Source organism: Trachurus trachurus (genome assembly GCF_905171665.1).
Source record: "Trachurus trachurus genome assembly, chromosome: 22".
Taxonomy (NCBI): Eukaryota; Metazoa; Chordata; class Actinopteri; order Carangiformes; family Carangidae; genus Trachurus; species Trachurus trachurus.
Genome location: NC_139907.1, coordinates 17,546,579 through 17,561,711, shown reverse-complemented (window position 1 = coordinate 17,561,711; position 15,133 = coordinate 17,546,579). Strand labels below are relative to the sequence as shown.

Here is a 15,133-nt window from a genome sequence, read left to right as displayed (position 1 = left end):
AAGTGCTGTACAATAAAACACACAAGCAAAACTAGTGGCAATACAACTAGATGGGTTACAGGTAATGTAGCTACAATAAAAGCATGCAATAAAACAATAAAACAAGAGTGAAGACATATAAAAATCATATGTAAAGCATAACCTGGACATAGTCTGGCCATTCACTAATTGACCTGATCAAAACAATTGCGTTTTGTTTCGTAATTAGTAAGTATTATTAGAAAGTGTAATGTAAGATTACAGTATGGTGGACCTGAGGGTGCAACACATGCAACTGGGTGGCTCAGTGGGTAATGCCTTTGATTTTGGACTGGAAGGCTGGGGTTTGAATCCCAGTTAGTCCCCCAGTCAGGACTGTATGGCCATAGAGCTAATATTAACTGAGTGAACAGAAGAAGAGTTTATTATTGGGCCAGTTTAGGCCGATGGCTAGCGTCTGGGTTTTGGTCCTTGCAACATGGGTCTGCATGCTAAGGACCTGCCCAAAGAGACAGCAGTCAAGCTGGTGGATAACTAGAGCCGCCGTCTCTGAAGGAGACAGCAGCTGAGGGCTCAACACGTGCAGCTGGATAGGTCAATGGGAAATGCATTGATTTGAGAGAATGGAATACCGGGGTTTGAATCCCAATCAGGGCCATACGGATTAGTATATATTCAACAGAAGAAGAGTTTACTTTTGGGCCAGGAGCAGTAAACCTGTGTGAGTGTCAGGTGCATGAGTGAATGATCTGTGTATCTGTGTGTGTGAATGTGCTGGACTTGACAGTAAAAGTAAAGTAGATGTTCTTAATAACCTGATTTAAAACACCTGTGTGTCAGCCTGCCCTTGGAGGTGGAAATGTACCTCGAGCCCAGGCTTAAATATCCTAATGTATCACACAGATCTACCCCGTGTGTGTGTGTGTGTGTGTGTGTGTGTGTGTGTGTGTGTGTGTGTGTGTGTGTGTGTGTGTGTGTGTGTGTGTGTGTGTGTGTGTGTGTGTGTGTGTGTGTGTGTGTGTGTGTGTGTGTGTGTGTGTGTTGTGTTTCACAAAGATTTCATATAAATGTAGAGGGGAAATGGGGTCAACCTAATTAATGAATGGGTCTCAGCTGTGGTTCTGGCCTGCAACTCAGAGGTTGCAATTTGAGGGGTTACTATGACGAAAGACGGACTCAAGGTAAAGGCATGGCAAAAACGCAGAGAAGGAGGGTCTCCCGAACATGTTGATATGTATTTGGTGTTCCTAGAGTAAATATTTTTGGAAACTCATTGGAGTCTATGGGCAGCCGAAGGGGATCTGACCACACTCAGAGCAGGCTCATAGTTCAAATGTCTCTCTGCTTCTTTGAGCACATTGTGAGAGAGAGATGACAAGTTTGTCAACAACTGTGGAACAAATCTTCTGTGTTGAGTGTAATTTGTAGTGTATAAAGAGAAATATTTTCAAACCCACAACTGTACGCAATATTTTTCACACTTTTAGCATATTAGGCTACATTGTGCGGGACGGCAACATGGTCTCTCAACTAGTTCTACCAGGGACTGAGTGGGATAGCAGATTTAGTTTAGCCTTTACTTTTCCACTTAGGAGTAATTAGTTTCAGATTATTTACCCTGAGTAGAGTTTATCAGTCAGTCTTCTGTCTCTTGTTGCTTCTGTCATGGCCAGACCAACTATCCTCATCTCTCATTTGTTTGAGGAGGCAAACAACAAAACACATTGTTTTTATGTTCAGTGCTTTAAACTGTGTTATCATGTTGGTGTAAGTTTGTATCTTTCTGTCCAGATATCTTCATCCAACAGTGTAATTTCTTGTGTCAGTTTCTCTGTTCTGGTCTCTTTCTGATTAACTTCTCTACAAACAAGAGAGAGTATATAGGAAGAACTAACCACCAAGCAACTGCTCTTTTTGTCTAAAAAAGGAATGCAAATTTCCTATAAAATGTCTAATGAAGAAAAATAATTTCAACAAGCTATTTGTACAGTACCAATCCGGTAATCTAAATAAGGATGAAACTAAGCCCTTTCTTTATTTTATCTCATAAATAATAACAATAATAGCCTAGTGTGTGTGTCGTGTGGGTGTGAAATTCACTCATCAACATTTAGAGTTAACAGTAGCAACATAAATCAGTTGAAATCGTAGCCAGTTTGACGTTATCCTTGTGTACGTGTTTCAGTCGTGACGTGGTTGTCCCCTCCTGCTTCTTTTATTCCCTGTGCTCTTGAGCTAAAGAACCTGATTGGACGACAGGCCGGTCCGTCATCTTTGTGGGCGGGGCTTAAGGAATAACAGTACAGCTCCATCTTTGTAGGATTTGACAGAAGCTTTGACCTGGAGCCGAGGAGGACCGAGAGCCCGGGACCGAAGAAGTACAAGCAGGTTCTCACAATGGTTCTCACAGCAGCTTAGAAACTCGCCTCACAAACAAAGACAGAGGGCTTTCATCCTGTCAGACAAGAAGACTATTCACTCACACGACCCTCAAAGAAAAAAAGAGAACAAAAAAATGTCCAAATTCAGTGCTCTCCCTGGACTGGTGGCAATCCAGCGGAACTAATGGGACACGCGGGCTTAAAATAAATCCTTTTTGGTGAATGACACTGTATCAGAAAGCCTACGTGATAGCGACAGAGAGACACACGGAAGTGCGGACATGGCTGACAGGACTGCTCCCAACTGCCACCTGAGACTGGAGTGGGTGTACGGCTACCGGGGACATCAGTGCCGCAACAACCTGTACTACACCGCCGCCAAGGAGATAGTCTATTTCGTCGCCGGTGTGGGGGTTGTGTACAACACCCGCGAGCACAAGCAGAAATTTTACCTGGGACACAACGATGACATAATCAGGTATGATGATAATAATAACAATAATGAAATAATATTAATAATACACCACACATTCATGTAACAGTTAGTTTCAGCACGTCGGACAGCGCCACACAGACTCATGGTTGGCAGCTGAGCATGAATTGATCCTGTAGTGTTGTCATTGTAGGTGCTGGTGTCACCTTGTGTAAGGTAACATGATATATCCAAGCCCCGCAGGGAGTCAACAGGATCACGAACCTACACAGCAGCATCCATCCCTCATAGTTTCTTAACGGGGTAGCCTACAGTGTCTTGCTCAAGGACACTCCAGCACGGCAGATGCTTTGAACCAGCTCTTCAGATTGAAGCTCCCTCTCTCTCTCTCTCTCTGACTACTGAAGATTACTCTGCTGCCACTCCTCATGCTATCTCTCCTAGTTTTGCAGGGCTGCTTGGTTTTTATAACCAGGCTCATTATTAAACCCATATTAATCATTTAATCTATAAAACTGGAGAAATGCTGCTCATAATCTTCCAGAGGTCAAGGTGATGCCTTAAACTGGATTTTTAAAAATTAGGCTATTTGTAACAACATCACACTGAGCAAAAAGCGGCAAATCTGGTCATCAGAGACTGTGGGCAAAGACAATATTTGTCTATTTTTGGCATAATAATTTTGATAGCTGACTTGACTTAATTCATGAAGTCAATTCAGCTATCAGAATGGTTGATTTTTCATTTTCTGTGGTGTCTAATGATAACTCATTTAGTTTTCCTTTGGTTGCTGGTACAGTACAAGACACGTTTCAATATGTTTTAAAGCTTTCCAAATCTGCAGCCTGCATGTCTCATCCTCCCATGACAACAGGAGCAGTAAAGTACAGATCAGAAAAATGCAATTGAATGTAGCTGTCCTTGATTGGCTCCTTGGATTGGAAAGCAAAAGCGTTAACTCATCTCAGCGTGGCCACACAGACCCGTTCTTTTGATGAAACACGGCAAAGTAACCAGTGTTACATCACACATCTAATGATCCTGCCTTTCAAACTGTTTTCTCAGCATGCCGCACAACAGCGACCTGTGTCCAACGCTCCAGTGCTCGCGTTGACATGTGTGTGTGGGTTGGCCTGGAGATGACTAACATTATATTCTGTGTCGGTAGTCAGCTGGGCTCCTGCTCCATTATTAATCAGACAATAGAGACACTAACCCTCAGCTGCCCTTTGGGTGAAGTGCCTGACTCTTAGCCGGAGGAGTCACTGACTGAACCATAGTATGATATGTCCCTCAAATACACCACATGCATTATGCAAAACTAATAGATATGCAAAAGCACTGAACTGTAAAACAAATTCATCATCTGTGCATCTGTTACATACATCTCCTCTATTTCTGCCCATTGATGTCACATGTTTTTTTTCCTGAATACAAGTGGTTCAAAATACATTAAAAGGCTGTTAGTGCTGACACAGTCATAGTCATACAAGCCATTTTAAAGTCAGATCTCAGTGGAGTGTTTGTGAAGCTCTCATAAACACTTCTTCAGACTTGGAGCTGTAATGGCACCACTAGGAGCAATCCTCAGCAGATTCAGTGCTGAAGAACTGCTGGACTGCTCTCACGTTGCACTAACTCATGTGGAATAGATGCAGCCCCCTCAGATGACACTGCCATTCACATCCCTCTCTCTTCTGCCCGGATGTGTTATTTTTTCTTGGCCTCTCCTCTTTGCTGCTGTATCTTGTTTTTCAGCTGTGTTTTACTTCACGGGTTAATTGCGGTCCTTGTTTTTCACTCTTGGTTTTAACTTGCCCAGCAGCATCTTTGAACTGGTCTCCCAGTCTGACATGGTAGAGCTAATAGCCAGTTTCTCACATGAATGAAAGGCTGGTCCAGTCTGCGTTTCAGTAATTCTTTTTGAGGATTGTAAATGCACATACTGTATCAGGCAACAGCAGAAAAGACAGAGGAGACATTTTATAGCGTGTAATAAAAACACAGTTCACATTGAGACATGTTAGTAAAGTGAGTAGACGATTTGCAATTCTTCCCACACATCTGGTATTTCTCCACACTCCTTTTATTCCTGTGTGAAACTCAAAGAACACATTTCTCCTGCTAAATAGCCTGCAGGTGTTTGTCCTTATAAACCTAATCTCTCCTTTTTGCGGTGATGCTGTCACACAGGAAGCGTACATGCATATTTATGCAAACTTGTATTTTGCAAATACCTCACAAGCTGGAAATGTTTTGTTGTTTTGACAAACGTCAGTGATTAGATGCTTCATTTTGTGCTGTTATTCGAAATCTTGGTTGGTTGTTGTGTTGTGATAGTGAGTGAGACACAGGAATAAAAAGCCTGTCTCATATTACAATATCTTGTTAACTTTATGATGGAGCACAGCCAGAGTTATGGATTATAGATGCCAGTCCGAGGCCGGTCTGGTTTCACTTAGCTTTGAAAGATGCCCTGAATATATTTCTGTTCATATTGTGGAAGAATTTTCATTCAGCTCCTTATAAATTATTTTTTTCACCTCGGAATCAGTGTGAAGTTTCGTAGTGTAAAATGTGTCAGGATTGCAGGCCAATGTCTCGCAGCTGTGCTCTGTGAACTGCACCAGCTGATGGTGTGAACTAACTCTGCATAATAATATGCAAGCTGATGTCTGAAACTGACAACCATGTCGTGTTAAGTCACTCAGCCGTTCACACAATGATTTGGTTGTTTTTATTCATTCCATGAACAAATAACCTTCTATCACCATAATCACAAGGGAAACAGCACGTCATACTAATCACCTCTCCTCTTAGTGACGGTCGACTCTGCTTGCTTTCGTGCCTCACCTTTGCAAACACTTGCAGGTGCTCTGTGCAAAGTGTCAGAGAGATGCTGAGGTCTCAGGTCTCCATCATCACCGCCTGTAGCTGCCAGGCCACTCGCTCTGTGAAAGGCAGCTTGGTCTCTAAAGAGCAGATCTGTCTTCCTCAATTAGGATCCTCCAGAGTTCAGTACAGTTACTTAGCGCCATGGTGTGATTCAGCAGAGTTGGTGCTGGGATATGAAAAGTAAATTCTCACAGGTGTTTTTTTCTTTTTGTGATGGTGCAGTTATGAATGTTTGATGCAGGCGGAGTGGAGGCAGCAAAACATGTGCAGGTCTTTTTGGCGCTTTACCCTGGTGGTGCCAAACTTAGTGCATTTAGAACTTAATAACGATTAAGTACTGCATTATTAATAATGTATGCATTGGTATATTCTGTATTGTGTAAATAGATATAGGTGCTTTCAGGGGTTATTTACACTATTGATTAGAAATGTAGATACAGTGATGAATTATTCATACATATTTTACTAGGAGACAATCAATAAAGGACATAATGCAGCTGTAGCAATTACATTACTGTTTACATTTATCATTTAAAATGTCAAACAATATCCAGCTCCAGTTTCTTAACTGTGAGGATTTCCTGGTTTAAAGTTACAGTAAACTGTAACTATATAGGGTATGTAGGGTTAAAGGTGTGTACTATACATATGAGCTTTAGACTGGAGGAAGAATATGAGCAAACTGAACATGTGTCATTGTTTCTTGACATTTCTAAAACCAAATGATGGATTGATTGCTGTAGGAGATGGGCAGCAGATTAACCAATCATGAAAATTAGCCTTGGAAATACGTTTAAAAAATCTGAGACAATATAGTCAGGTATCAGGAGGATATTATATTTCTAATATTATTTAATTTATCAATAAATCTCCCACTTTTTTGCACAAAAAGACTGTAATCTATAAAATGTCAAATAGTGAAAGATCCTCAAAATCTAAACTTTATTCTCACCCAGTGTTTTTCTCTCATTATATCCCCTCTATTTTTAGTTTCAAGTGCCTGGTCCATGGTTTTTCAGATGGGGTTTGGTTTTGTGAGTAGCTGTATTTAAACACTTTGTGGGGTCCTGGGAAGTATCATGTACCTCAGAAATGTGCTAATCCTCCGCCTTCTTTAAATCCACTGTAGGCGAAGCCAGACAAAAGAAACCACTGCTGTAGAATGCAAATTAAAGTTCAATGTCTCAGTAGCTCGTAATATCGTGAGGAACTGGCGTCATTCTTGCCCATACGCAACCATGAGTCAAAGACAGATTAAGGTGTATTCTTTTCACTTCTTTCTGGCTGAGTCGACCTTGGTCTCCTCCTCCTTGTCTGTATCTCGGCATCTTCACCGTGTGAAATCAGGTCTCCGGGCTATTTATTTACCTCGTATCTACAGGAAAACAGGCTGTTTAATTGCTGCAGTGTTTAGCTAGTTTTGTCCTACACTTTTTGCCAGATGGAAGGCAGCCGCATCAAACAGCCGCAGCCTATATCAAACAGGAGAGCCGTGGTGATGCACTGCAGGCTAAGTCATTAGCGATGGCATTTAGCAGGCTTTTCAGCTGACAGACATGTAAGTGAAACAGCAATCTTGTTTTAGCTGGCTTAAAGGCCACACTGATTTTACCAAGCTGTAACATAGACACATTTTACTTATTAAAGTCATAATGAAAGTGGTTCCAAATAAGTGCCAGTGCTTCCTACACATACTTTTGATGTGTGTCAAACCAGACAGATTTGCTGTGCTATACCTGCTTGTGCCAAAGCAGTTTTCTCTGCTGTGTCTGTCTGCATCTCAAAGTGCTCCAATCATTTTTTTTCTCCTCTTCCTCTGAGTGCTATTATTAGCTCCTTTGCTCTGATTATATAATTCATAAAAAGTCAGATGAGAAATTGTGCCAGGTTGGAGTGAGGTTCAACCAAGAAGGTGGGGAAGCGGACGTGATGAGATAGAACAGGGGGGGGGTGGGTTGGGAGAGGACGAAGTTCGGGCCTGTCACATCGACACCCACCTTCAGCTTTGAGAGATGTTCCACCGCCACAGCTTTGTCAAGTCCACGGTGACGGTGGGGGTTCGAAAAATGCAAATGAGGTGTCAGGAGTCGGAAAACTCAGAAGGGAAAGAAAGTGAAAGAAGGCCACGTCTGTCGTGAGTTGCTTTGACTCGGCAGGTTGACGCCACGCAGCCTGCGAAGCCTCTCTGACCTGCTGTCTGAATACACACCAGGATTAGAAATTCTGGAGAGCAGTTGGCAAAACAGGCAGTCTGATTATAATGGAGGGGAGCTCCATCGCAGCATGAAATATATAGGCCAGGGTGAGGCAGGAAGAAGAAATGCCCAGTGAATCACTCAGGCCTGCCTGGAACGTGACTGGCGGCCGTTGAAAGGATGGAGCAGAGTAGGGTGGGGGGGGGGGGGGGGGCTGGGGGGTGGGTGACAGCTTTGTACAGCAGGCTGTTGCTCAGCTGTAGAGTGGGAAACGCTCGTAGGTGGGGGGAGGTACGAGCGCAGAGGGGAGGTGGGGGAGATTATGTAACAGTGTTACAAACATATGCCTGGTGATGCGAGGAAACCCCAGATGAATTAGAAAAAGGTGAAGGGGGCTGAGAGCGGTCCAAAGGGCTGCTGGGAAAATGAACAAAAGTGGAGAAAAATGGAAGTTCACAGATTCACCAATGGGTGTTTCTTTTTTTTCTTCTTTTTTTTAAAAATATAAACATATTACGTGAACACCCTGTAGGCATGCATGAAGCCAGGCTGCATGTGTGCGTATTTGAGCATGACTGAGTTAATTGAACCATGTCACCTAATCAAGCTGCCCCTCTGCTTCCATACTCAGGCCCATCACTGACTTAATGTGTTCATCTCATCCCAGTGGTTTCTGCCGCCTCTTTGCTCTTAACACACACACACACACAAGCGTGCAAAAATGGTTAATGCTAACCAGATGTTTTTTTCCCTCCCTTTTCACTCTCTCTGTACAGTTTAGCTCTGCATCCGGAGCGTGTGTTGGTGGCCACGGGGCAGGTGGGCAAGGAGCCTTACATCTGTGTGTGGGACTCCTACACCGTGCAGACTGTGTCCATCCTCAAAGATGTGCACACGCACGGCATCGCCTGCTTGGCCTTCGACCTCGAGGGACAGGTACTGTTGAGACCCAATAATACAAAAAAAGTCCTAAGAAAAAGAATATATCACAGAATAAAGTGAGCAGTGCTCTCTTTGTTGAAATCAGCGCTGGTTTCAGAGGATATGAACGGAGATGAAAGCGTCGCAGGAAAAGTCGAGCTTGAGCCACAGCAGCAGCAGCAGCAGCAATCAAAACTCCACTCAAAAAGCTGTGGGCTTTTTGCAGCTCGCCTGCTGGGCCGAGTTTCTGAATGACACATCTGTGATTACTCCAGCAGTATTAGCTGGACAGCTGCACCCAGACATGCTTTGCTTGGGAGATTTTTAAAGGAAAACAGCCACATAAAGTGTTTGCACTAGTGCATCACAGAAGTCAGCAGCACCTGACAGTGTTGTGTGGCGAGACCGGTGTTGAAATACTCAGTGGGACAACAGCGCAGCACATAAAACATTGTTTGTTAATAACCAGAGCCTTATAGGAAAACCTGCTTTTCAGCCTCTCTCTCCTCTTTTTAGCCAGCTCTCTGCAGACCTGCCACCAGTTAGTGTTTACCCATTACAGCCTCCACCTAATAAAAATCGATACTGTGCGGAACCATCTCTAGTTTTTCATCTTTGCATGTCTCTCGCTTCCTCCCGCAGGAGTTTCCAGAGCGGAGTTTTACCTCCTGTATTTCGCAGTAAAAAGACAGGGAGATGACCCTGTGCTATTTTCCTGCTCGGGTAGAGAGCTGGGGATTTAGATGGAATGTGACAGTGTTTAAAGCCAGAGGAGGCTCCATCGCTTCTCAGTTTAGCGGCTCTGTTTATTCTCCATCTCTCCTCTTCCTTGATCAGAGGGAGTCAGAGCTGAACTAAGGACAATCCAGAGGAATCCCTGTTGCTATTACCCCATCTATCTATTAAAGCAATACTGAAAAACACACTGATGTTCGGGACATCTCTTGTAGATATTTCAGTCGGAGATGCACTTGTGGTGTATTATAAAGCTCATGACCTTTGTTTTCACTTTATACTAGTTGTTCTTACTCTTCTAACCAGCTGGGGTTGAGGCCATGTTTTGGATACAGTATCTTTCCGCATGGTTTCTTATGTCTCAATTAAAATATTTCTGCACAAAACTCTCATTAACAAGACAGTGTACTGTATCTGCAGCCAGGCTCTGTGATGCGGTGCTGTGGCATTGTGCCGTGAGCTAAATGCTGCTAACATCCACATGTTGACATGCTCACAGTGACAACTGTAACACACTGATGTTTAGCTGGTATCATCTTTACCCTATGACCCATTTTTGATTTGCGATGTTAGCATGCTAACAACAGATAATTACTCTAGCGCAACACAAAGTCAGGGTGAGACAGATGGAAGTTTTACAAGTCTTTATCATGATGCATCATGGTATTGAACAAAGTTTCAGCTTGAATCTGGTTGATGACCAGTGAATTACTGTCATATACATCAGATTTGCTGCTGAAAATACATTTTGTAGGAATATTATATCTATTATTATGCAATATATTTTCTTACTTTATCTATTTTGCAAGTAAAAAACATGTTAGCACTGTAAGAACCAGCAAAACATCTGCCAAAAATATCCAATCTAAAACAATATGAACTTGTGGCTACTGGATCAATAAACTTTTTAAAATTGATTTCAGGCAACAAAAGCATTGGTTAACATTGGGGAACCTTGGCCAGGGTTAATACTGTAGTTCGGTAGGATGGGAACTTAAAGCAGAAGTGAGTGATATATTTGTGTTAATATAAGTCTTAAATAGTTATATCTTCCGACAGCAATCACTTACATAGAGTGTTTGGACTGAAACACGGGTCTCTCAGTCCCTCTGCTCTGCTCTGAGCCGAGGAGAAAACATTTATCGTATCCTACAGTTTTTATCCAATGAGGAGAGAGAACGGCATGCAGGGCTGTGTGTGCAGCCAAGGAACGCCGTGAATGTGGTGACGTAGCAACGAGGACTGTTATGGTGCGTTCAAGGAAACTCGTATTTTTCCGACCGTGAAGTGGTACCAGTTCGATCTGGTACGAGTTCACCGGTCGGAAGTTACGAGTGGCCGTTATAGTGACTTTCACCGGTAAAACAGGTCGGAAAAACACGAGTGGGTTGCCTGAAACGCTACAAAGTCGTAAGTTGTGACTTGAAGCTGTAATTTACGATTTCAAAAGCCTGCCTGGAACGCAGCATTAGCGAAAACGACCGGACCACTCACTTCTGCTTTAATTTCTAGGAGACAGGATTGCTCATCCTGATGAACGTTAATGTCTGCAACAAATTTCACATCATGGCAGAAAAGCTGACAGACGAACATCACTCGAGCCACATCACAAAAACATGACTTGAGTATTGAAAATACTTCACAAAGCACTTTTCAACACATCGCCCTATAGTTTCACTGGATTTCGTCACACAGGACTTTTTTTTTTTTTTTTTTTTTTACTTATCATTAAAACAGAGACTTTTCAATTTCAAGTTAAAACAGTGCCTCACCAGAGACTTCTTTTCGTACCCAAACATTGATTCAGCAGTAGATCAAAGAGGACATCGTCTAACACGTAAAGCAAGCTGCAGAGTAGAGATGGCTTTCCATAAGAGCTGCTCTCTTCTCTTCTCTTCTCTTCTGCTCCACTGCTGCTGCCGCTGCTGCTGCTGCTGCTTCCTACTCACTCAGTCAGCTATAGGAGGCTCCTCCAGCAAAAGCACTCAAATGTGCTCACTAGAAGAGCCAGGGGCTGGACAACTGTTCTGTTCTGCTCTGTAGCCGTTATTAGCCCTTTTCATCATGGTCTGCCATGCTACAGTGGAGGTAGCTAAGTTTGTTTTGCAGTGATTAGTGCAACAGAGCAGAGTCTGTTCAATCTGTGATGTGCGTCTTTTTTCCTTTGCTCTCTTTGCAGTGTTTGGTGTCCGTGGGCTTGGACTCTAAAAACACAATCTGTGTGTGGGACTGGAGGAGAGGGAAGGTTCTGGCAGCCGCTCCCGGCCATACAGACAGAGTAAACACTTTCTTCCTCCCCTGTCTCCATCACAAGCTCTGTATCGACTGCCTCAATTAGCTACAAACGTAGGATGGACCGCCTGCCCAGAGGGGACGTAAATAAGTTAGGCCTGATTGATTGTGAGCTTTTTCAGAGCCCATCTGAGAGGGTGCACAGCTAATGAAAAGGAATTTTAAAAAGATGAAATACAAGCAGCTGTTAACCACATACATTATAACGCAACCAGTGCAAACACGTGCATATTTTCCTTTTTTAAATTTCCTCCTTTTGCAGCAAAATCGAGACTCCATTTATCACGTTGTTTAGTTTATGTAACAATAAGCCAAGATGTAATGCATTGTCTGTTTTCCTTCCTCAGATATTTGACATATCATGGGATTTGTACCAGCCGAGCAAACTTGTCAGCTGTGGCGTCAAACATATCAAGGTAAGGTCATTTTACACCCTGTAGATTTCAGGCTTCATTAGCATAAATATCTGAATACATTTTTGTTTGTTTTTTGTTAGGTTTAGGGTTTTTTTTCGGGGGGGGGGGGGGTTGAAAATTCTCGTGGCTCCATGACCCTTTCTTCTTTCCCTGCCTTCTCCGCTTTGTCACCATGACCATATCAAAGCCTTAAAATAGATGTATGCAAATTCACTTTATTCCAGAGTCCATGCTTATTAGGCACTTAACATAAGTAGCAGAGGCAATGACTCACAGTCTCTGCTCTCAAACCGGGAGAAAGCTGCACTGCAGAGAGGGAAATGTTCTCTTTTTATTGGGGGACCATGACTCTGCTACTCACTTCCCCCCTCTCAGTTCTCTCCTCCTTCAGCTCAGAAGAAGAAGAAGCCTCCGTTGTACAGACTGCAGCTGTGCTCGCTTCCCTTCACGGGCCTATCTCTAACACTGCTTTTTCACAGAAGAGTGGTGTTCATAAATCTTCAATGAGTTCATGCAGGGTGTCTTCACCAAGCCCTCCCTAGGGATGTGTAGTACTGTAGTGTTCCTTGAGTGGCACGGCCATTAGGAAATCACAAGGAGTTCAGGAAGCTTAGTGTATTTCCCAAACACTGGGAAAAAGAGTGAATCACACTCTGAGAGGAAAAACGTGCCCACTGGTCCTGCGAAGGGGAAAACGTCGCGGCGGCATGCTCAAATGGGTTTGATGCAGTCGTGAGGCTTAGCCTACTGTACGCATTCCCCAGTGGTGTAACGTCTCACTGATGACTCCCTCCTCTCAATCCAGCTTGACCTGCCTCTTCTTGTAGTAATTCCCCCCTGAACTCTTCCCCCATCGCCATGGCACAGATACCCCCCCCTTCAGCCACCGTACCCAACTCCCCCCCCCTACCCTCAGTCCCTGCTGAATCCTCTGGTCTTTCTCCTCCTCCTCCTCTCTTTCCCTCCCTCCTGGTTTTCTGATGCCAAGGCAATCCAGCAATTGTCCCACATAATTCCTCAGCCTTCACCCTGCAGACCATGTGACATCTGCTCCCCGGCCCTGTGCGCGCTCAGCGATTATAGCACTCAGAGCATCCAGGAGATTTAGCCCCGGTAATCCACTCACTAGCAGGCTGAGGAAAACACAGCCTCTATGATGAGGACCGGGGTCGCTGGCAAACGCTGCAGTCCTGACAGGCCTCCTCCTGGCTAATCATATACACATTTGTGTTCCTTTTAGACCACTTAGACCTTAATGTGCTACACACACATACAATCCATCTACAGTACCCGTCATACATCTGCTATCTGACTGTACAAATAAAACTGTTTAAAGGACCGGTGCCACTCATTTTGTATGATTCTCAACATTTTTGTCAACAAATTAATACCTATTAATCATTATTTGCATTTATTGTGATTTTAATTGGTAAGAAGAACATTCAAAAAGGGTTAAACTGAAAAAGTAAACACAATTTTATGAGACAGTATTGTCATGACTTAATATCCTGATAATTATCTCAGGATCCAGCAGATTTTGTGAACTGTCCTGAACCACAGGTTGTGAAACACTACTCTAGCCCATTTACTATAAACCGTGTGTACTCAGTTCACTGTTCATTTTTGCAGATCGTGCTGATGTGTTTCAGAGGTTTGTGTTTATTGTGGAGATAAAACTTGAACACACCCACATGGAAAGAACCTATAGGTTTTAATATAGGTTTGAATATATATGACATACATAAAATTGGCCGTTTTAATATATACGCATATATGCTAATATATATGGTGCATATATGCACAGATAAACTGCATATGGTCCTCTAAGGAAGCTCCCAACACGTGCCGTATGTTGCGTGTGTTTTCTGGACCTCGATGCCACAAACTGCCGGGGACGTGAGCTGGAGTCTGACAGCCGCTCTGAGGCAACAATCTTCCGGCCTCGCCGACATCCAGTCATTTAGATTTCCCCCCAGCGAGCTGCCACTGAGCTGACCTCTGTTAGCAGAGCATTTAAGGCTCTGACACCAGTCAGGGTCATCAGGGTTTGACAGAAGGGATATTATGAGGGAGATAAAGGGGGCGAGGGGCGGGTTCAGTGCAGCATCTCAGCGCAGAGTTACAACCTTTTCTGCATTAATTACATTTAAGAGGTTTCCTCAGAGCCATGGTCGAGGTAACCGAGCTAATGACATACCACTAATCCTGGGTTAAGAGAAGCAGCTTCAACCATGTGAGGGGCCAAATGGGTAACGTGTAAGAAATTGCATTCAGAGGAAACCACAATGTTTACCAGGTCTTGATCTGAACTCAAAGCAGTTTCATTCTCCAGCACATTTCTACCTTTCCACTGTGTCATGACTCTCCCTCTGTGCCTTTCTCCCCTGCGCCTGGCCTCATTATAAACCCTTCCAGCATCCCGTCTCCTCTCAGTAATTCAGCAGCTAAGGGATTAGCGGGCGCCCGCGTCTCACTGCCTTATCAGTTGCGGGCAGGGAGGGCTGTGCAGTCACGCCGCATCCATCCCTGCTGCCTCTGCAACAGGCTGGGCCACAAAAACCTCCCTCCCACCCCTCTCTCTCCCCTCTAACCAACCCCTTACACATACTCAGCACTTGACACACTTCAACCAGCCGACATTTCAGCGCAGCTTCCCAGATTACTCCCTCACCTATGATCTCGGCTGCTGCTTAACCTTCAGCCGCGACCCTGCAAGGAAGCTCACGCACGCACATGCAAATGCTCGCTTTAATAGTTCAGTCAGGGAGCTCAGGATCAAAAAAAAAAAAGTCCTGTTCTGTTGAGGTGCGTACAAGAGGATGTTTGATGGCAGAGCTGTATCTGAGGCTGTGATGTCTGTCTCTGATAATCGATCCCCTCCTGCCA

The 15,133-nt window shown here is 43.8% G+C and overlaps 1 protein-coding gene across 2 annotated transcripts in view; it reads left to right on the top strand.

The window, feature by feature from the left end:
• Positions 1 to 2,641: 2,641 nt before the first annotated feature.
• Positions 2,642 to 15,133, top strand: part of eml5 (EMAP like 5) — a gene marked incomplete at both ends in the record, with an annotated part of 36,764 nt that continues 24,272 nt past the window's right edge. For both annotated transcript variants that reach the window (XM_083998181.1, XM_083998180.1), the window contains 4 exons: positions 2,642 to 2,838; positions 8,660 to 8,819; positions 11,719 to 11,817; positions 12,179 to 12,247. In XM_083998181.1, the coding sequence (XP_083854307.1) occupies positions 2,642 to 2,838; positions 8,660 to 8,819; positions 11,719 to 11,817; positions 12,179 to 12,247 (525 nt within the window). The remainder of the gene's footprint in view (positions 2,839 to 8,659; positions 8,820 to 11,718; positions 11,818 to 12,178; positions 12,248 to 15,133) is intronic.